The sequence below is a fragment of the Glandiceps talaboti genome, chromosome 11 (assembly GCF_964340395.1).
Source record: "Glandiceps talaboti chromosome 11, keGlaTala1.1, whole genome shotgun sequence".
In the NCBI taxonomy this organism is placed as follows: Eukaryota; Metazoa; Hemichordata; class Enteropneusta; family Spengelidae; genus Glandiceps; species Glandiceps talaboti.
In genome coordinates, this window is record NC_135559.1 from 6059797 (window position 1) to 6083893 (window position 24097).

General features: G+C 36.4%; 2 protein-coding genes across 2 annotated transcripts in view; both read right to left on the reverse strand.

The window, feature by feature from the left end:
• Window positions 1-18697, reverse strand: part of LOC144441919 (S-formylglutathione hydrolase-like) — a 134152-nt gene extending 115455 nt beyond the window's left edge. Inside the window, exon 1 of the mRNA XM_078131185.1 lies at window positions 18694-18697. The gene's annotated coding sequence lies outside the window, so the exon portion shown is untranslated. The remainder of the gene's footprint in view (window positions 1-18693) is intronic.
• The window catches only part of LOC144442713 (uncharacterized), a 65678-nt gene that overhangs the window by 17825 nt on the left and 23756 nt on the right, over window positions 1-24097 (reverse strand). Inside the window, exons 3-4 of the mRNA XM_078132087.1 lie at window positions 2297-2457; window positions 548-647 (exon numbers count right to left, since the gene is read on the reverse strand). Coding sequence (XP_077988213.1) covers window positions 548-647; window positions 2297-2457 — 261 coding nt within the window. The remainder of the gene's footprint in view (window positions 1-547; window positions 648-2296; window positions 2458-24097) is intronic.

The window sequence follows — 24097 nt, forward strand, 5'->3', positions numbered from 1 at the left end:
CGTTACTCAGCGTTCAGTGCTTCTGTGATCATCAGACGACTATCACATTGAGATTGTCAAGGACTATAATTTGTGTACACGTAAATTTAATTGCATAACAAGATGGTCAGACTGACTGAACTATTTCGTTGTATGTATGTATGTATGTATGTATGTATGTATGTATGTATGTATGTATGTATGTATGTATGTATGTATGTATGTATGTATGTATGTATGTATGTATGCATGCATGTATAAATATATATATATATATATATATATATATATATATATATATATATATATATATATATATATATATATATATATATATATATATATATATATATATATATATATCCAAAATAATTATGAAGTTACAAGCTATGCATACCTGTCATTTTAAATGTACATATGAAGGTGGAGGGACCAATGAGTCTAATTAATTGAAATATATATTTTAGTTGGTGCTGACACACAAAAAGGCACATTTACATAGATAACACAGAAATTCAACACAATCGATATAAAATATTGTGAACGTTTTATAATAAAGTACTTTTACCTTTTTAAAGTGTAATGTCTGTGGAGGAGTGTATGCAACACTATTTGTTCTTGTATCCTGAGGCATTTCTCTGGTTTGATTAATACTGTCAAAACAGTGCCTGTAACGATAACAGAAATACTGACAATGGCAATGTGCACAACTGAAATCCAATGTCTTACACGCTCATACAGTGAGAGAAACACACTTGAAATATGAAACACCCCTACAGGATAATGGAACATACCATGGACTTTGGCCAAATGATTATGTAATATTATATAACCATACCTAATAGCCTTCCACTGTAAGGACAGAACGACTGTTATGATAGAAAATCATTCTTGTGGATTTAACTTGAAAAAACACACTGATCGGATCACATTAATTTGAAAAAAAATGTTCAGCTCCACACCAAAAGCAATGTCTCGACCGAGTTTCATGGCAATCGGTCAGGCGGTTTTGACTTTAAGTTGTTTACACACACAACCACACACACACACACACACACGCGCGTATATATTACATTTGTATATCAGAATCCCTTTTGAAAGAAAAATAAATGTCTGAGCAAAAATAAAAATAAAGTAAAAAAGGAATTAATATTCCCTTCATTTTCCTGACGCAAAATCGGGGAAAACCTTGTTGGAATTAAACAATTTTATCACGAAATATAAGATTAGAGTCTTCCATCTAAAGCAAGTGAACGTTAAGAAAGACATATCGTTTGCTACATCGGAAAATGCAAAAGATATGGGTCAGAGAAAGGAAAATAACTTTGTTCAGTATGGTTGGTCATGAAAATAACACCATGATTATGACATTACGTATAGCTTTGCCAGTAGGGATCTTAAATAATTGTAGGCTATGCGATTTACAATTTCGTAAGTGTTTCCTACACATATCCACAAACGTTATACGATTATATACTTGGTACCTGGTAAACGTTGAATAAAACGATCCGTTTCAAATGTGAAATGTTCACCGGGTCGTGATTCAAGTTACGAGTTCAACATGTACACGGGGATGCTAGAAAGAGGGTTTCACGTTTTCCTTTCCTCGGGGTATTATGTAAACACAATCCATGGACCACGAAACTCAAGAACATGGTTTAATAATAAAAGCAATCTACTAAATAGCACGCATAATGCAGAAAAAACCCCAGATCAAATTACATTATCTATGAACGCTGGTGACGTTGTTTGATTTGAAGGTCACAAGATTATTACATTATTTGAGCAAATTGCCGAAAGGACATGACACAGGTCATTGCCATCGTTCGCAATTAATTGGTATTCTTGATGTAGTCCAATGCTACCTCCGGTGAATACCTGTAATGGTTCCGGTGAATTGGCGGGAAAACGTCGGCAACTAAAGGTTAAGGCAATGTCTATCATCAGATCGCTAGTGAGCGATTAGGAATGACCATACTTTCATTTCGTCATTTAAACAACGATCGTTAATAGAGAGAGTTGTGATTTCTTTCAGCACAATCGTGCTGATATCTGATATCCATAAATACTGGAAATTGTATCTTTTTGTTTTGGCGAGTTGGCGGGAAGACTTCGCTACCGAAAGGTTAACGACATATTACAACTTATCATGTGATTACCCGTTGGCATTTATCATTCTGTAACTGATGTAGGGAACTATCGCATGTAACTTAAAACGTACCCTTGATTGTTGAAGATGGCGACGAAAAAATGATATACCGTTATTTTGTGTTGGGCGGATGGGTACAAATCCGGAGTATTATTACGTCATGCTTACCTTTCCTTCATTTCAGGAGGATACGCTTGTGGCGCCTTGAGTAAATATTCGATCATACTGCTTCCAGGGTAATCAACTTTGCCATTATAACTTTCTTCAGAAATAGGAACACTTTTACTTTTTATACCATTTACAACTGTAGTCGAGGACTTGTCTGTTCCCTGCAATTAATAAATTACAAAATTATTATTAATTTTAAATCTAATTTAAGTAGACTCTAAACATCGCTTTACTGATACCATATGTTGAAATTCGTGTATTTTTCGGTGTTTTGCCCGATTAATTTTTGCAAAGGGCTTTAAAAATATATCTCCATCATTTTACTTATATCATAATGACATTCAATTCGATGTCAATACAAAATAAGTTATTTGAATGACTTATACTACTGTAACACTATATTATACAAAGTTATGGTTGATACAAGCCATCTACTTTGGCACTTCTTCTGCAGAAAAATCAAACTGAAAACAACAGCGAGTACTCCATGTTCGTTTCCCTCAAAACCTACTAAAGATACTTTATATGCAACGAGCCCCCCCCCCCCCCCCTCACGCCAAACGGTTTCCCTAGTCTGGCAAACGGGTGATGTCACGTGGCTTGTGGCCAGGTGCTACGTTTCTATTTACATGAACTTATTGTTTTACCGTGACGAAATGTAAATCAAGTGTAATATCTAACACAATATTTCTGGAAAGGAGCAAGTAATTTCGCAAATCGGACATCTACAATGTGGCAGGCAATTAATTAACTGATGCCCCCACTGTTACAAGACAAACGGTGGCGCGCTGTACGATAAAAAAGGATATAGGCGATATGAAAGCAGAAATCGAGACTGTATACTGTAGGGGTGTCTGAGTCAACAACTCAGGCACGCCACCAGTGACCCCCTATTGACCTATTTGTCACGTGTCATCATCTATCAAAGATTATTGCAATGTGACCCTTGACCTGTTGCATTTTGACCATTGACTTTTAAAGGAACAAAATGCTGGCAGGACTCCCCTCCTCACCCCTAACTTTTTTACGGATGGCTCTCAATAATTCCTTATAAATGAAAGAGTGCGATGAGACATAATAACTTCTCCAACAATCGTCAGATTTGTTAGGGAATAGCCATCTTAGATGTATCATGCGTACACAACATTGCTAGGCAACACATATGTATAGTAAATGTATTTTAACAGTCCTCACTAGTATACGTCATAGTGTCGTCATAATGATGACGTCAGTGGTTTGATATGTTTCGTCTTAGGTGTCTGGAATATGCACATGACTGTTCAGCTTGCTTCGAATATATTAGCATTACACGACTATTAAAGGATTCAATTATTCACATGCACACATACATTTACGGTTCGCTCGGATCTTTGTATTAATTCATCTGGGTTAAACTTACAATCAAAAGCAATCGATACACGCTATATGTCTGGATATGTTGGGGAGAACATAACGTAAAAGTGTGGGTTTCACTTTTTATGACATTCTGACTTCCGATCACGAATGCGTCGAATGTTCCTGATTATGAAATAGAGAGACGTCTGACAGGACTCGAGCCATGGGGCATTCCGTCCTGAATGTAAGGTCCATAATTTAGAATTAACTTAATGGGTCTCAATCGGAAGAGTGACTCATTTAATGATTGGGCATAGATCTACGGTCACTACGTTGGAAATTATGATTTAATGAATGTGTAACAATTGTGTGAATCGGTGCACTGAGAGAGATATAAATTTTTCACGAGTCAATGTACTTCGAATTTCAGCACACAGTAATGTCTAAGTGTATATATATATATACACTATATATATATATATATATATATATATATATATATATATGGATGTATTTATATTTGCATACATGTATATATATATACGTCATAAACATACATATATATACATATGAATGTAAGTGTCTCGCTAGAGAGAACAGTGCTCGATGCAAATATTAGAATCAGGGCACTTATAGACTTAATTCAAAAGAATAAGGATGTAATAAGTCGTTACTCAGAGTTCACTCTTCGAGCGATCTTCAGACGACTAAAATGGGATTGTCAAGGTCGATACATAAGCTTATACACTTCATGGCGACATTTCGAGACCTACATAATTATTTCATGAATAACTTTTTCATCAAACACACTTTGACAAAATTTTCTTAAATTTGATATATCACAATTGCATGGATAATAGCAATAATAAAGATGATGATGATAATGTAGATGGTAAGTTGCAAAATACTTCGTTGTGGTTATTTGTTCTGTTCATTCTGTTGGTAGTTGTATAACGTTTATGTCCTTTAAAAATACTCCTTGCTTATATGTCAACTCTATTCCTAAAATCATAAAAACATTATATGATATATCTTTTATGTCCTTTAAAAGAACACTTTTTGCTAAAGATGTCACCTCTTAACAAACTGTCGTTTGTTATGAAATTTGGTATATCTATTAACCTACACGTTTGATGTCTATGATGTGGTACATATCAAACAGCTGTTCACGCCCCTATATCACCACCACTGGCGCTACGTTTATATCAAAGCTGGTGGCCTGGTTCTTGCTGACGTATGTCATTTGTAAGGAAAACAAGAGGCGTCGTTTACGATGTTATCAAAAGCAGTCTTTGGGACGACGCGTTCACTAAATGCAACGGTAGAGAGAAAGGAAACATATCAAGAACTGACGCCACTAACCCAGACCACCAAGTTACGGACTGTGTCCGTTTCTCAATCATATTTGTATGCACTGAAATATGACGATGTAGGCCGTGGTACTATTTAAATACGGCCAATGCAAAGCAAATAGTTCTATAGAATCAATGTCATGAATCGATCATGTCGAGAACAATAATCAGAGGTATTACAAATGTAATTGAAACGAAACTAAGTTGTACATATGCGACTATGTTATTCAACCTAACCTAACAAGATTTCGTATGTATGTATGTATGTATGTATGTATGTATGTATGTATGTATGTATGTATGTATGTATGTATGTATGTATGTATGTATGTATGTATGTATTGTATATATATACATCCATCTATCTATATTTTAAATTGAAATTTAAGAAGCACCTTTCAATTACTATGATTGTAACGATCATTCAATATGGATGATTCAATATGTGAAAATGTCGAAAATGGCTAGAATATCTATGTGTTCAATTGGAATTTGCGAATTATACTAACATGTTTATGCGCCTTGCAACTACTCCTAGTATGGCGCATGCCTATCAAATCCAAATTAGGATAAAAAACGTACATTTCTGCATGTATGATCATTTTCATCTGTATAACAAATACAAAACAACAAAGGTGTATATAAATAGACACTCATGTTGTTTCGCGTTGCGTCTGGTGGTGAGGGGTCGATTTACAAGACTCGTGTAACTGTGTCACCTGTCCTGTCTGTGTCATTGAGTAGCTTGACATTGAACTAGATTGTATGCAAAACAGATGGTTATTCAGCGTGGAAATATTAACGAGTGACATGGCGTCCTTGAACGCCAGTCGAACCCGTGTCGTTTAACACAGTTTTTCAGTTTTAAACCGTAAATAAATAATGCCAGAGAAATGTGGATAACTTACACACTGCTAAGTTCATATTACGTATTACGTATATAATATATAATATAATCCAATGACAACCCATAGTGTAGTTTTTACATAGCGAGAGTCAAAACATAGCTTTTGCTTAAGATTTTGAACTTGTCACGAGTCTACATATTAGTACATACAGATAATATTGACCGCTAATTAACAAAAACAATGTATTAAAAAAAGTAATTGACTATTTTGTAGTGAACATATTTTGGGATATCTGATGAAAAAAGTCCAAGTTGTGACTAGTGCATGTTTAAATGTTAATCAGATTTTCTAGTATTCTATTCTGAGTGGGATTCTAGTCAGCTCAACTCCCAGTAGAATATCTAATAGGGTTCTATCAATTAAATACTTTGTTTGCCGTCATTGACTTTCCTCAAAACCTACAAGACAGACAGGGAAAAAAACAAACACATGCTAGCATCTCATGTAAAATTCACTTTTCTGTTCATTTATTTTCTGTTTGTACCAAAATCTACTACGCTGGTGAAATATAAATGTCAAAGTCGAAAGTTTGATTGTAAAAAAACAAGTATTTAGAAATATGGACTAAGAACTACGCCTAAACTGTGTATGTATAATGTATAAACTCATCTTGTGCCCTCTTTAAAGCGCAACCTATTTCCACATCACTTTAACGACACATGTCCAGTCATTCTTAGCAACTGACATTTAGGCATGTCACTTTACATTTGATTATCAATTACTAATTAATATAAACATGGGTTGATGAATGCATCAATAAATAGGTCCTCTCATCTCGATATTAATATATTAATATTAGAGATATCAGAATTTCCAATTGAATGTAGGAATGTAAAGACAGCGCCTCGGGATGGGAATAGTAATGAGGTGAAAGAGTAGCAAACAATACGACACCCTATATTTCTGTGTTTGATACTGTCTAATAACTTGATCTCGCTTACGAACTAAAAATCACCAAACCAAATATATGTCGTCTATATATTGTCACTTCTTGCCAACTGCACGACAATTACAAATTGAGGGCGACAGACACTACCCAATATTTTTTACTCATGGACCTAATACGAAGCATTCGATGATTTAATGAACTGCTCGCAAACATCTATTCAATATACACCACGACCGTATTTAGCTGAATTCCACCGGGGATAAAACACGGTATAATTATCGTTCTCTGACATTACACACACACACACACACACACACACACACACACACACACAATAATAATGATAATAATAATAATAATAATACACACATTCTTCACGTGCATTTGGCAGATTCTAAAATGGTGGGAATTAGTGACAAATTACGGGTACATGTATAGTTAAAACGGGATATTATCGACTCTGAGCTAAACACCTTTCCGCCATATTGGTTCAAAGTGGTGATGCATACTACTTGGTTATGGTAACCATCTTAAAGCACGAAACAAACCAAATTTATCAAAAATAGAGCAAATAACATACGCTAACATCTTTACATTTCTATTTTTCGATTTCTGAATTATGCCTACGTACTAATACATATATCTTTCGTACATAGTGTCATTGCTATTTATAAATATCCTCTATACACAATTCTGCACAAATAACACTTCAGCGTTAAGTACATTTAGCGATGAGCGACCGTAGTCACTGAACTCAATCGTGATAACAATGGCTATCTGAAGAAACGGAATAATTATCATAAATTGTATCACGTGTTCTTGAACGCTCAAATCTCGAAGATCTCTATGTGGACGAAATAATACTAGTGAAACGTCCAGACTCTTTTTGGGGTTGTTCACAAACCTTTCGTAAAGCACAATCACTAAATTCGTGCAATATTTTGGCGTTATTGGAATCTGAAGTCTACAATTTCCCTTGAGGTCTTGTCGGATATTTGATTACGGTACAAATACCTTGGTTGGCTAGCTTCCTTCAGGTCTAATTGATAAGACGAATCAAGTCCCATTTTTCACGTCATATTTTCCTGTAGACGTTGCGTAGCAACTGTCATGTCACAGGAAACCGCCATCGCCGTCGTTGTAAAAAAAATCTATATGATATCGCGAATGTACCATTATAAAATATTACACTGATATCAGTGGCTCAATTCGTGTTGTGGTAACCGGTACCTATGAAACATGTTATACACGTAGTGTAAAGGAATTGCTGTCTCGACCTTTGCATTGCAGTCGACGGGTATAATGCAGTAATTAGTGTTGTTTTTTTCTCTCAAAAAGGGCCAGGAATATCGTTTTTAATCTCTTAACAGCGTATAGGACATATAGACACAGACACAGATACAGACATACACACGCACACACATACGCACACACACACAGTTGTACGTACGCACGCGCGCACACGATGGTTAAAATAATTACTATTGATTCACTGTTTGATCTAAAATGACAATAAAGAGATTGAGTGAAGGAAAATCTTGCTGTTCATTCCACGTAACTTGGTAAAAAGAGTTGCTAGACACCCATTCATACAATATTGTTTTGGTATACCATTCACAGTATTGGCAAATGACGTATTTCAAGAATTAATGGCCAAAATTCTGACAGTGATAACGGGTATCATGTTCATGACGTAAATGACCAAACGGCTCCACGAATTAATATGTATGTTGCATGGAACACGCATAAAATGATACGAAACTAACATGCCATCGAAATCACGCTATGTCTAATAGTGCAGTGTTACACGTGTTTGAAAGAAACGTGGTCAGAAATGTGCACAGAATTTACCAATAAACTACGACATTGTTTGAAAGAATAATATATACGATGTATGTAAATTCATGTGATCGTGAATGATAACAATTACATGTAAGTGTGGTGTCTTTTGCATTACTATGGTTTGTAAATTATTCCGAATCTAAATTATTTGACTGTAGCATCGTCGCAAACCACGGCCTCTTTTACGGCACCGTCCACTACGTGCCCTACCAGTTATTTCGTAGTATTTGGCGGAAAAAAATAACAGCTCTGGTTTGCGACAATGGACAGTACAGTCCGCGTCTTTCTAGTTCTCTGAATATATAATAAAGATATTTTTTTAGGTCGTTGTACTTATTATGGCTCGCAACTTGAATTGAATTACAGGGTGTTTCGTACTAGCTCGTGAACTACACTCATTACCAGTCATTTAATTTCCTCTTGTGGCGAACACTGGGAACACTGCAAGTTTGTACTAGTTTAGTCCTGTATTTGCACAGTAACATATTGCATGTATGGAAGATGGCTGATACATGTGTAAGCGAACACCAGTCCTTTAAGCTTTTGACAAAATAGATAATCACGTGATTTTTACCAGGTTGCGGCATGCACAGTCAGTGATTGTTAATTCCCCATTCAGTATATTCACATTATTCTACTAATTGTTTTACTTTTGTTAAAATGTCGATATGATTTTCTAGGGAAAATACCATGGAATAATAATCAAATATATGGTAAGTATACAATATGGCGTCACAAGCTGGCAACGTCTCCGGGCACAATAATTAAAATCAGATAACGCACGTACGAAACGTCTACGACAGTGCGTCGTTGTTGAAGTATATAATACCAATTATGAAAACCTTTAGGTCTTGTTCGTAATATCGGCACTGAATACACAGTATTAGAGAATGTGTCGCCAATAATGTTCAAATCTGCTTATCCCCTTCTTCAAAAGTAATACGTAACAAGGTACTTGCACCACGTAAAGTTTCAGTAGGAGTAGATAGAATACGATCAAATAAGCAGGATTATGTATGATTGTTGAGTGCATCAAATTGAATTCGTTGGAGTTTTAGGACATTTTCATTTCAAGATTAATTGTTTCTAAATTTATCAATATTATCATCTGAGATTTTGCTACAATAAATTTAGTTTCTACGCATTTATTGTTGGTGTTTAATGTTGCCATTAGATTCATTTTGCCATGGTTACTTCACACGTCATTCATGTCAGATTCATCGAAGATTAATATTTCCTGAACTTAGTAAATTGCAATTATCATGCAGGGAACGTGATAGCAACGAACCATACGTTTCATCATGTAAGCTCACCGTGTGACCTTTCAGTTGTATTCAAAAGGCATCAATACTGATATTAATATCTTATATCATATGTACTAGATTGAGGGGTTCTCTATACTTAGTGCGCAGTGACATCGTTTAGCTCTCCACTCTCTCTCTGTATGTATGTATGTATGTATGTATGTATGTATGTATGTATGTATGTATGTATGTATGTATGTATATATGTATGTATGTATGTATGTATGTATGTATGTATGTATGTATGTATGTATGTATGTATGTATGTATGTATGCGTGTGTATGTATGTATGTATGTATGTATGTATGTATGTATGTATGTATGTATGTATGTATGTATGAATGTATGTATGTATGTATGTATGTATGTATACGTATGTGTCGTGCGCGCGAGAGAGACAGAGAGCGCGCGCGTGCGTGTGTAATTGATCTCAGACACATGTGTAATGGGGTTTGAAGTTTTATGCTTTAGATTAAAGTGCATGTACCTCTTTTCTAATAAGTGAGCAAAGTTCAAATATACCAGTGCTATTTGAAGGTCAACAAATAAAATCGGGGCAAGTGCAATGAACTATAATTATATCGATTATTTTTACTTTGGCTGCGACACTTTGAGTGTTGATGACGAAGGCGAGTCTAGCCTCGGGTGAACCTTCGGAAGATCTTGACGTAGAACACAAAACGTGATGATGCTGATGATGGCAGCGAAGATGAAGCATTTGCAATTTGTTCTTAGTAAACTGATTGTTGCACCTGATATTATAACAATTATTGTAAATACGATGAGACGATACCGACTATCGATTTGAAACAATCTATACAATGCCTAGAGATTGAACTAATAATGCTATGTCGTCGTACAAGCTGTCTGGCCTAAAGGTGTATCCAGTAATAGTTTTCAAACCCGTGGTGTCAGTGTAGGTTTTTTCATTCCAAAACAACATGCATTTTAATGGTCTAACAAATTCATGTTATATAGCTGTAAGCTTAGCAAGCTGTGCTATAACCTATGAGTTCATCCACGGTTGCTACTCCGGTTCGCTTTTTAAAAAAAAATGGAAATCATACGATTTACAATGCATCGATCCCCGCGTACCAATGAACAATATGAATAGAACATACAGATACATTCGATTGTATTTTGATAATAATGAACAGAAATACGAAACTAAAAGTAAGAAAGTTTATGTACTAATATTAACTCGGATTACAATCATTGTCATTTTGGCGTCCACCAACCTCGGAGGTCATGGAGGAATGCAATATTATTAACAGGGTTAAACACTGTTTGAAGCTACAAATGGAAGTAATACAGGATATTACTTATAACTTAGAAAGTTGAGAGAGTTAGGTAATTATGGCAACGTGAACATATTGACTACTTTTTTTGGTTAGGTCAGCAGACGATGTGACAAATGACCCAGTTTGGTCAGAAAACATTATGTTGATGTGCCATATGACCGGTTAGGTCAAAAGAGATGATACAGATTTCATGTGACCCAATTAGGTCAGAAAACATAATGTTGATGTGCCATATGACCGGTTAGGTCAAAAGGCATGATACAGATTTCATGTGACCCAGGTAGGTCAGAAGACATTATACTAACGTGTCAAATGACCCATTGCCAGTTACGGTTCACAAGACACAGTTAGGTCAAACGATGACGTAGAGAAATTACCAAGTTAGATTTGAAGACATTGTTAAACCTTCGAACGATAAGTACAAACAGATTACAGCGTGCTTCCAACCAGCACAAAAATACAAAGTACGGTCAAACATGACGAAGCCAGCATCGACCTAAATAACCACAATATGGTCTCAATTGTCAAAGACGGCAAGATATAGTAATTTTAAGTACACACTGGTGGGCGCCATATTGACTTCTAAAACATCACATAATGACTCAATTCCAAGAAATGTTAATACACCGTCTTTCAAATCAATCTATCATCAATACATTGATGAGAATCACCGTTTCATTCGACAGCAGTAGTGACTATAGGTTTTACACTACTAAACAATCGGTTTATTACTACTATTCGATTCTTTTCAATCTCGCTAATATGGCGATTTATCTTGTGATAAAGCTGGCGATATTACCCTCATGGCGACAAAGTAAGCGGTGAAAAGTCCACGTGCTACTTTGCATGCAATACTATACGTGTTTACGGTGTAAAATTATGGTATTTTAATTTCAACTACTTTCATTGTCGGTTGTACTGTACTGCACGCAGAGTACAATTCGTGGACAATTCCAGATATACGTTGAAGCTGTACTCTTTATAAAATAGGAAACAGTATAAGCTCTGTGCGGACTTCCAATACAGTCTAATTCCATATCCAGTGATACAACGCAACGTTTTGGGTATTTTGTCTCGTGGAAACATTTATATAGCCCTATTGACAGATTCGTAAGTTATGACTCCATTGGCTAGGCTTACTCACCACCGCGTCACTTTTTGTGGGTTTTCTACTACGATTTCAGTAGAACCAGGAAAGTACGGATAAATCTTAAAAACGGTGACGAAACGAAACTCCAATGTTTATAAGTGTTAGTGTATTATATGACCATGACGTCATAACTATGAAAGTGGTTCATTTATTTGATCCCAAACGCTGGTTTATCGGAAAGCGTATTCTGCATCAATATGGTGCTTGAACTACAAAAAAAAATCTGTTGTCGCCATTAATATGTGCCCTATATTTACGAACAGCGATAACCTCTCAGGATAACCTACACGATCAGAAGTTAGTGCCCCGAGAGATAAATAGCGTATTTCTCATCGTCGTAAACCACAACCTCTTTTACGGCACCGACGGTCCAAGACGCACCACTAAGTGGTGGATATTTAGCGTCGTGGAAGAAACAACAGCCCTGGTTTGCGAGAATGGTATTTCTGGGCAGGACAAGAGCCGTGGGATTGGCATTCGTACATGCAAATAAGACGAAAATAATCAATGTACACACACGAGAGTTTATAGACATATCGGCGCGGCGGATCTTTTCTATCAGAACACAGATCAACACAATCCTTATAAGGGCATTGATCTTCAAAATATTGCACAGGGTTTTTGAATTTATGAATTGATTCTGAAAAAAACACTGCTCGAACAAAATGGTAGAATTGCTGTGTCCTTTGAAGCCAAGCATACGAACACCTGTGTATCGAGGTGAATGGACTCGACTGTTGGTAATAAGTTGGGAACCGATTGTGTACGCACGGACACGTACACTTGGGAACAGACGAACGCGTTAACGACGCGACGGGCTGTGGTAGGCGGGGGATCGCGTGATTAAAATATCACATGTATTCCCCACAGATAAAACATGAGAGGAAATTGTGCACAAGTCATTGTGAGGCAAATATGGAACGCCCGAAAATGCCATATGTGCACATGAAACCTGCCTTCAGTCGACTGGCTGACGTAATAAATTGGGCCAAAGTATATTTATGTATTTCGAAAATATCATAAATCCATACCGTTTTTAAAGTATACGATATTAATAGAAAGATTGTACAACGATGTCTTAAAGATTTCGTCACCATAGGTTCAACATATTGGTACATAACTAGACGAATTTTGTAACTTCCCTGTCTATGGGGGTAAACTTATTCATTACAATGTTCAACCCGCATGACTTTACGATGTGAATGGTTTCGTATTGCTTACTAAAAGTAGTTTGAATTGCGTACGGTATTTCCGGTCATTAATAGTGCGTAGATACTATATATACACTGTAATATACATACATACATATATATATATATATATATATATATATATATATATATATATATATATATATATATATATATATATATATATATATATATATATATATATATATGTGTGTGTGTGTGTGTGTGTGTGTAGTAGTAGTAGTAGTAGTAGTAGTAGTAGTAGAGGTGCATCATCATCATCATCATCATCATCATCATCATCATCGTCGTCGTTGTTGTCGTCGTCGTCGTCGTCGTCGTCGTCATCATCATCATCATCATCATCATCATCATCATCATCATTAATAATTTTTTTCCATATTAATATTATTATTGGTTATTATAATTCATCAAACTATACTAGAAGTACTAAACTCCTACAATACATTGGTAGTAACCACTAAAGTTGAGCTATAGTATATCAGCGGTATAAAATAGCCGCAATAGTATATATATATATATATATATATATATATATATATATATATATATATATATATATATATATATATATATATATATATATATATATACTATTCATTGAAAATGTACAGTGATATACTAAAAGTATGTTTATTTTCCTAAGCCAGCATAACTTAAGTCTGAAAGTCAAGTGGGAAAAAAAGAGTAGAGTAGAGTACAGCGATCCGTGGAACACAAAGACTTGCAACATCCTTAGCAAACAACCAAACGAAAGTACGCACACATAAATTGAACGTATTGGAATACAACAACGAATGTGAACACTTCACCTCATGAAAATATAAAAAATAAACTTCGTTTTATAAATAAAAATCATTCTTCTACTTGCTAAAGACGAGATCATAATTATAAGAATATATCTGTTTGTTTTTTTTATTCGTAATGGCACGAACTCATCGGATTGTATAAATTCCTACTGAGGTGAATTTTGTTTTCTATTGTTTAGACCCCATGACATTTCTTGTATCTCAGTAATTTCATCACCTTTTCTTTCACCACGGGCGAGAAACCGAGTATTTCTCAATGCGCGACAATCGTATTTATTCCAAAGATTATGTTGCAGCACGATTCGGTGACGTAGATGTACGTATCCGTTGCCATGACTGCGGGACATCTCATTAATTATTCACAAACTATCAATGGATACGCGTGACCTGGTTGTACATGTGTGGTTTACGAATACGTGTGTGTGTCGATCGTCACAAATTTAGCATTGCCCGGCGGCTGTATCGCGTCCCGAAAACGATTTACAATGTAGTTCGGACACATTTCATAGCTTCGTCGAAAAAACCCTGCAAACTTTTCTGAAACTTCGTGGTGTTTAGGAAGTAAACATACTTAAACAGGACACATTCTTGCGCCAATGCAAGCAACACACTGATTTTATTACTGGTACGCCTATTAATACAATAATGTCGGTCAATTTACGGATATAAATATCATATCTAAAGGGAGTTTCATAAGCGAATAAACATTTACGTCGTTATGACGTCATAATCAGACATATTGTCTTTGCCTTTGGTCAAGGCGACATCTGGTCCGATATTTATACAAAAGGTGACACAAGTAAATGCACCATCTTTTCAGTGAATATTTGGTTTTTATACAAATTACCCTTCCTTTATCTTACGATTTCGAAATAACATTAGACGTAAAAAATAGTGTGGTTCCGATTACATTCAATTTTTAAAATAGGTGGGGTAGGTAGATTTTTTTATTTTATTTTATTACATTTTTTTTCATGAGTGTCTAGTTCAGGTTTTCCATTGTTTTCCAAATGGTCTCTGTGTTGTTTATTTCTTCCTATCAGATGTACAGCCATCACATATTAGAAGATTAGTTTTATATTGTCTTTTTAAGTTGATGTCAGTTTCCGCACCCACTATTTCTTGCGAGACTTCACGATTTTCGCGATTTTATTATTATTTTTCTCGAATACGTAAGTTTAGGGTCGGCGTGAAAAACTAGGTGTGGTCGAGTAACCGGAACCAAACAACTTTTTTTTTATTTGGCCTTAACAATAATAACAGTAAGTATATATTTTATGATCCAAATCAAATTCGACAATTGAGACATATGGCCGTACATGTGCACGGCAGCGCCTTAGAGCTTTGAGAAAACCGGAGTATCCGGGGAAAATGTAGAACGGATTTTGTTCTCGCTATCGCCCTAGGGAGTGACAGGGAGAACGACGAGAGAAAAAAAAATACCCACACGACTGATTATATGCTTTGAAAACATGCGATATTCAATAAGGTCAAACTAAGCAGCACCCATCGTACATACAGATTGGGTTAACGTTTCATCAAACCCGGATTTGGACGCAGACTAGTGGTAAATATGAGACACAAGAGCTAACCACTGGGCACTCGGCCACCGATCGGACCGGTGACCATCAACAACCCCTGAGACCCCGTTACAATGGATGATGAACTCACCGTACTCGCGTAAAACAACCCTTTCTTCGCTTATTCTGAAATGTGATTCTTGTAGATAAATAACAATAGCTGGTTATTTGAACAAACTCTCCTATAAAAGGTGTCATAATAAACGTTCATTTATTAGTCATATCTTTTTAGGTTAGTTCGCCCGCGACATGACATTTCAACTTCCAAGCGATTTATGTAAAACGATTCGTTTCGTTTCATAGGGAAATTCTAGAGTGTTGCCTGTAATCTGTTTATGGTCACAAAAAGGGGACATCAACAAGACGTGTGGGTATCAGTGACACGTGACGTGATATACGGATTTCCTGCTTCATTTTAAAGAGTGCGGCTAACACCATTTTTGCACCGTTGTAATACATTTTGTACAAACCAACCACACGTCATGTATACTTCCATCTCATTACCTAAAAGTGAGATCGAGAAAACGTCAGCGGATGTTTGCAATGAGTGAATGAATACACTTTCCATCTCTGATCGTCTTTCTGTAAAATGAGAAAACCGGAAAGACACATTCGAATTATAGATCTCCAAATGTGATAACAATCACCGCAGGTAGCCGTTTGATCAGTACGGTAACAATTACCAGTAAATTATTATAAATAGAGTTGTCTCCAATTACGAGAAGGTTAACGACCCACTAGTGAACCCCAAATATCATATGTATTCGCATTAAACGCTATTTCGAATCTGAATACCTAAAAGCCTCCTGCATGACATTTCTAACTTTTCAAATCAGAAATTAAATTCTTTATCCAAATTCGCTAATTTGTCAGTGTCTACGTAAGAGAACTTACAAGTCTGACTGTAGTGCATCTGCGAGAACAACCAACTACTGAAACCCTTTCCAAACCGATGAAATAAAGGACCCGCGGATGATTGCATATTTTCTTAACAAATATCGGTCATGGTAGAATGTATAAACATCTTTCTTTCACATTTCAGCCGTAGAGAGATTTACAATACGTCGCGGTATTACATTTTAACAAGAATTGTAACAGTAACATGTGAATCGCGGATTATGTATGTGCCGAGGTAAAATAAAAGTAGGTGAGATATACGTAACCAGGAGTCACAGCGTTTTACTTTTCTTTTCACCGCCTACGTGTACTTTCACATTAATATCATTATTTGGCCTGTAATCCATGGCAACAGCATATTACACCTTTGTTATCATTGTACCCATAACATGACAGGATATCATAGCTTTGAGACCGTGCTTTATTCCGGAATATAGTGTCATTCCAGATACACCGAGACAGCGGACCCATAGCTATTGATATTTTGACGATGAAAATCACGTGTTTATTTCTTGCATACTACTGGGAAGTTGGCAAAGATAAGAGCGTAATTTGATCGATCACGTCTGCGATTTAGACATAGCCGTCTTTACGGTTACATCAATTTTCATGCCGTGTTCAGGTCAATTTAATCACGACATCCTCGACCGTCTACATTTATATTGAGTCTTGTTATCAACCCTTTCTAGTAAATGTAATCTCGTTTTCAAGGCAACATAGCACGGCTGGCATTTGAGCCTTACAATGTTTCATCATATTACAGACATGTACGTATACGGTTTATTGTCGGAAAGCCACCGTGATGTATCCACACTACTTCGAGGGTTTGAAAACCACAGTGACGTCTACGCAGTCAATGGTTTGAGAATAGGGAATCTCTTCCTGATGGTGGAACATTTGACATTTACAGAAACTAACATTGTATTTGCGTTATCGTCACGGTAATGACATAATTTTGTCATCGATGCCTCAGACCATACCACTTTTTAGTGTTCTGACTCGATGCGTATAGGCAAGCTTTCATCCGGGTTACTTTGCTCTAAAGCCTGTTTCTCCATTGCATGACCAGGATATACACTGCAATCGGAACAATACATGTGTATAATGGTTGGGCGAGACGGCTTTGTAAAGATCTATACCACATGTATAGTCCATCTATCACGTATGGATCGTGTTCGTGCTTTATGAAGTTCTGTATACATTCAGGTTGTGTTCGAGATTGGGGGTAGGGGTGGGGGTTTCCGGGCCACATTAAGGTCAAACGAAAACGAAAACGAAAAATGACTTGCCAGATACATTAGACTTTCGGTTCTTCTTATTATGATTGGCCTGTTTCAGAAGCAACATGCTTTATAGTATACGACTAATTGTAAATTACCACATTTCAGTATTAAACTCCGCATTTTCAAAGTGATAATGCATATAATATGTTGGTCGTGACGCTTTCCTGCATTATGAGGCAAATGAAAAGTCAATAACGTAAATCAAGCATTTCGACCGCTCCTTTCTGTCTGTAGTTTTCTAACGTCAGCATTACCCTAGCATTAGTAGGATGCTTTAGAAATGACAAAGTGGGTTGTATACAAGGATGGTATGACAATGATAAATATATCGGTAGCTCGGAAAAGGGGTAAATGTATGTATGTATGTATGTATGTATGTATGTATGTATGTATGTATGTATGTATGTATGTATGTATGTATGTATGTATGTATGTATGTATGTATGTATGTATGTATGTATGTACGTACGTACGTATGTACGTAAACATTACTACATACCATTTACAGTTTGACATTTACTGTAGGCATACGCATTTGATGGAGACATTCGCAAAATGTGTGCAACGATTCACTTATTCACTAAGTTCTATGTCCATCGTTACGTTGATGTGGGCGTATACCGTTTTCTCAGGAAAGAATGCGCATTGCGAATAAATAAGTCTCAAGGTCGACCTGTCGTGCATTTGACTGGCACTGGAGTAGCTGAAGACAACAACCCACATCTGTATATAGGTGTAACCGTCACTTCAACAATGTCTATCTTAATCACACCATCACTGATAAATCAACTTGTAAGTTGTAGGATCGTTCGACTGACAATGTTAGTATATTAAGAAGTATTAAGAATATTATAAGCTGATGAGATTATTTCACTACATAAGTAACTTATAAATTTTCATGAATCGTCTTGTTTTGTCTTTTAATATATGGCCACGGTTAATTAAACCCCAAATTGGTTTCATTATTTGCTAACTATTGATTAGTTCTGAGGTTTAGGTTTATAGTGAAGTTGCAGCAAAGCGCTGATATTTAACAAAAACGTTTTGGTTCGGTACTGATTTACAACTGCAAACGATGGCACGGTATGTGTATGTGTGTGTGGGGTGGGGGTGGGGGTGGTGTGGAATGAGGTGGGGTGGAGCAGGAGTGTTACCACTTGCAAAGTTAAGTTTCGATAGTATTAGTAACGGAAATTCCCACGTTGGTACAATGCATACTTCGGTGTGTTTCTGGAGTGAGAAACCGTTCGCTGGATTACAGAGACATTTCATGTGTCATAATCGAGGAAAATATCGCGAAGTATTTCTCCCAAAAATGTCAGTTCGGCATTTAACTTTTAAACGTCAACACACTGCAACCCCGAAGGCTAGGCATGAGATGACTAAAGCATAACCACGCGTCACTTCGACTATCCTACCCTTTCTATGAAAAGATTTAGAATGGGTAATTTTTTTCAGCGAGCCTTTAATTAAACTTAAAATTTCATAACGAAGCTGCATAAAATATTACAGTTCTGAGTTAGCCATTTCATCATTAATAGATAATTATCTTATAATTTGTCTGTAGTGATTGTCTTTGGTTTCAGACAGTCCACCCGAAGGTTGACCGGTCCAAAGTTCAACGAAAATTCTCAAGTGTTATTGTATACATTGAAGTGTCGACGAGGTGGAAACGCATTGCCATCGAACACCTGTCATATGCCGTCGTTCTGTTAAAGCTGACGACGTCATCTTTCAATTGTGATCACGACCTGCTCAGTGTGAAACAACGATTAGAGAAATGATATCGAATATAATACTACTAATTTGGGTAATAAAAGCTGACTTGAGATCATACACAGCACGGATTGGTAACAATACTTGAAGGGGATTACCAAACGGAGCGCGTGGGTTGCTTAATATATAGCATACACCAATATCACGACTAAGAAGTACTATGCCCTATATATATATATATATATATATATATATATATATATATATATATATATATATATATATATATATATATATATATATATATATATATATATATGAAAAGGAAATTCGGTAGCCATTGAATCATGCAATCCTTTTATGGATACCGATTTCATTGAAAATGTCAAACTCCTACAATTCTGTTGAACCAGAACTCGCGATACACAGTCGTTTGCCTCCTACATCTACAATGTGTAAGCAAGAGGGAACTTGCAAACCCGCCATACTGAATGTTGCGTCATGGGAAATGTGATAATAAATACTAATCAATTAGGATCGTAAACAATAATGTTACACTGTTTGTAACCATAAATGATCAACTCATAGTCATCTTGACCATTGTGGGAGGTTTATTTTATCGGTAGCTCCAGATTAGGTTTTACGATAACCACAGATAATCCCATAGTCCTTTGCGTCTGAGCATGCTTAGTCTGGATTGCAAGTTCCAAATTGGGGTGTAAATTTATAACCATTTCCTGACAATTCTGAGAATTATGAATGTCCACTTTAACTGTCTAAAAAGATTCCCAAAATATGTACAAGTGTACAAGGATCCAATATATTGAATTTATTAGTGGTTGCATGCTTTGTCCTATGAGTGAGAATACGTCATTTTATGTAATTGTTTTACTTGTGGCATTTTCCTTTTAAAATCTCAACAATTAGTCCTAAGGAAATAAAATATATATCAAGAACACAACATCACCGCCATAGGCATCACAAAAATGATGTACATCATCCCACACTACATGATAATTAAATCATATTGAGTGACTTGAGTCACGAAACACCAAAATTTTGTATGATGCTTAGAACAACAATAAAAGTGTAAGCTTATACCACGTACGTGCGCTTTAAATTGACAAAGATGTGTCGTGTCGTCTATGAAAAGTTAGTCCAAGAAAATGTCACAATGGCGTCGATTGCAGTTTCTGCTAAAATAATCGTGCATGGCATTGATAAAATACGTACAAATGTGACTGGTGCCCACTCCGAACACAATAACTACATACCCGTAGGGTGAGTCGATAAGACGAGCGACCGCAGCTTTCATGTTTCAGCATAAATGGTGAACGCTCACGTAACCTCTGCTGTAAGACGCTGATCATTATAGTTGTGTGCCGTTGCTTGTTGTTCGCCTCAATTTCCCGCCAAAGGGGCCAAGTCCGAATGTTCTTAGGGCTTTCTTTTGTTCACTGATGACTCCTGTGTCCAGCCGTACCCTCGCTGTTTCAAGTAGTTCGTGGAGTTTGTGGTATAACACAATAAGCGTGTCTCAAACGTGAATATTTTCCTTTCGAAACTAAAGTGAACAAAGTCCTCCGTTTTCACGTACGACGATACGTGCAAGACGAAAAATGAAACGAAAAACGTACGCCGTGCGTGTTGTCAAACTCAAATATCGCAACTACCGTAATCGTGGTAAGTTCCACGCTACTACTAGCAAATAACCGCAGTTCTGTTTTTGTACTTCCACGACGCAAACGTAACCTAAAACTCGAATCGTCGATAAAATCCACGCTCACAGTCTTGGTTCTTCTCTTGAAATTTCTGTTTTAAGCAAAGCCTGCGAATTTAGCACCATATTAACGGTTGGTTGACTGGAAAATACAACTTGCTTTAAGCCGATTCCTTTATCATCGGATATCTTCGGTGAAGGTGAAATAGTAGTAGCCACTTCTGAATATACACCGCGTGATACACAAGAAGCACGCGATCTGCGCATATTAAACAAGAAAAAGCCGACCCAATCGATCGATCATGATCACAGCACATGCGTAAAAGAGCTCTTAATCGGTGGAAATGAGAATAATGAACTTTCAACTCTGAGGTAAAATCGCGTGGAAAGATAACAAACGGGCAACGGAGTGGAATTTTTGTGTGACGTCATTCAATCTAGTGGCTTATTCTAGCACGAGGTTCACAGACTGAGTGTGTAAACATTTTACTGGATGTGTACATCGCAGTGAAGGATAAACGAATCGAAACGAAAATAATACGACGGCAGCCATTATGCGGCCTACGTGTAATGATAGGGCTATTGTTCAACCGCCATAGGGTCGCGATCTAAACCCAACGGATAGTAATCGTTTCTCCGAAAATACGAAAGATTCACGGAATCTAAAATGCAGGTCAACTTACCAATTTCTCAGAAAAACCAACATGCTTTGACGGATATCATACGATTCCTCGCCTATATCACAAAGGACTAGGGCACCACTAATTTTGTCGTCATGCATGCTATCATGCCAACGGTTGGTTACCACGATTCCAACAAAAGATTGTACTATCCATCGGGTCAAATCAATGGAGAATTTAGCGACAAGACGCAAAACATAATATAATCCCCAAATAAATAAGCCGTAATGTTTCCGCATAAATAATATCCGGACGAACCAATATTCCATATTTGGCGGGAAAATTATCAAACTCGTTTCAACAAACAAACAAACGAACGAACGAATCGGAATATTTTTGTAAATGATGTCCGTTCACTTCAGAATAACTAATGACAGCATTTATATTGAAGATGATTGTGTTCTAAGTTTTCAATATTTAGTAGCAGTGTAATAAATGAAGTTAAACAAAAGACGAATGAAAAGTTAATTAATTTTTAGCAGAAGAGTTAAATAGTTCACGCCAATAAATATGGTAGTCAAGCCGAAACGCACTTCTAATCGTACCCCTCCCCCTCTCTCACTCCTCATAAATAAATATTTGGATACCCATCATTTGCATAGTACGGTATTTGGGTGATTTGGAAATGTGCCAGCAATCTTTAATAGGTTGTTTTTAAAAGTTTTTTTTCAATCACGTGACTAGCTCGAGACGCACGAGTGTCCTTGAGAACTAAAAACGATGACGTCACAAGCACAATGTACTTTACTACTCATTCTATTTTATAACTAAAATCAGTGTTAGAACCAAATGATAAGTTTTGGAATTTTATGCATTGGGTCGTTTTTTTTCTGTTTATGTGCAACGGCCAATCTTAACATGTACGCCACATATCGCATTCATTTTACTAGGCTTACATCGCGTGCACAACTTGAAGTTATTTACTATCCACAGATCATAAAAAATAACCGTATAATAAATACATGATCTTCAAACATGTGAAATCCAGCTTACAAGAGTTAAACATTGGATCTTGAGAGAGGTCGGACCGATAACTAAATCTGCGTCTTTGCGGCTTACAGTAAGTCGTCCACTGCGGTACTACAAGGGAAGGACTGGATTAAACTCAAATCGTTACAATCTGTCTAACCGAGCTTACTTAATCGTTAAAATCGCAAGTTCTAAAATGCCACGGTGAAATGAGGACTAAGGTATTTGCTCATTTTCATTGAACTTGTGCTCGGATTGCTTTATGTTCGTGACATAGATATACTCAACGCAATTAATTTTGGAACTCTCCGATTATCCAGAGTTTGTACACAAGATGGCACAACTTCCGTTCAAATAATACTGCCAGGAGTATTTTAGCAAATGATCACATCCAAAACTTGACTTCAGTACAAGAGTATAAGAAGATTCAAAAGTAGAATACAACATTACATGCCATTGAACGACGAATCACGTCTCCACTGACATTACATATTCCCGCCTAAATCGCTCGAACAAACTCTTGTAAAAAATTCCCAATGTATTTATAGTTTTCGAAAGTGATTACAAAAAAAAAGAAACTCTTTTAGTGTATTTATTTCACCATTACTTATTATCAATGGTTAATAATTTACGAATGCCATCAGAGGAGCCGTGATATCTTTCTAGGTGTGTTTAGTTGAGATGGGATTCAATATGGTATGATTATTTGACACATATCGATGCACAGTCATATGAATTCGAAATGTATGGCGGGTTCAATTCAAAATATCGGCCTCAATGGTCAGGGAGAATGGCCACGGAGAGACCCGGATATCTATTCAGGACACGTGAGACATTCGAGAGGGTGAAATCGT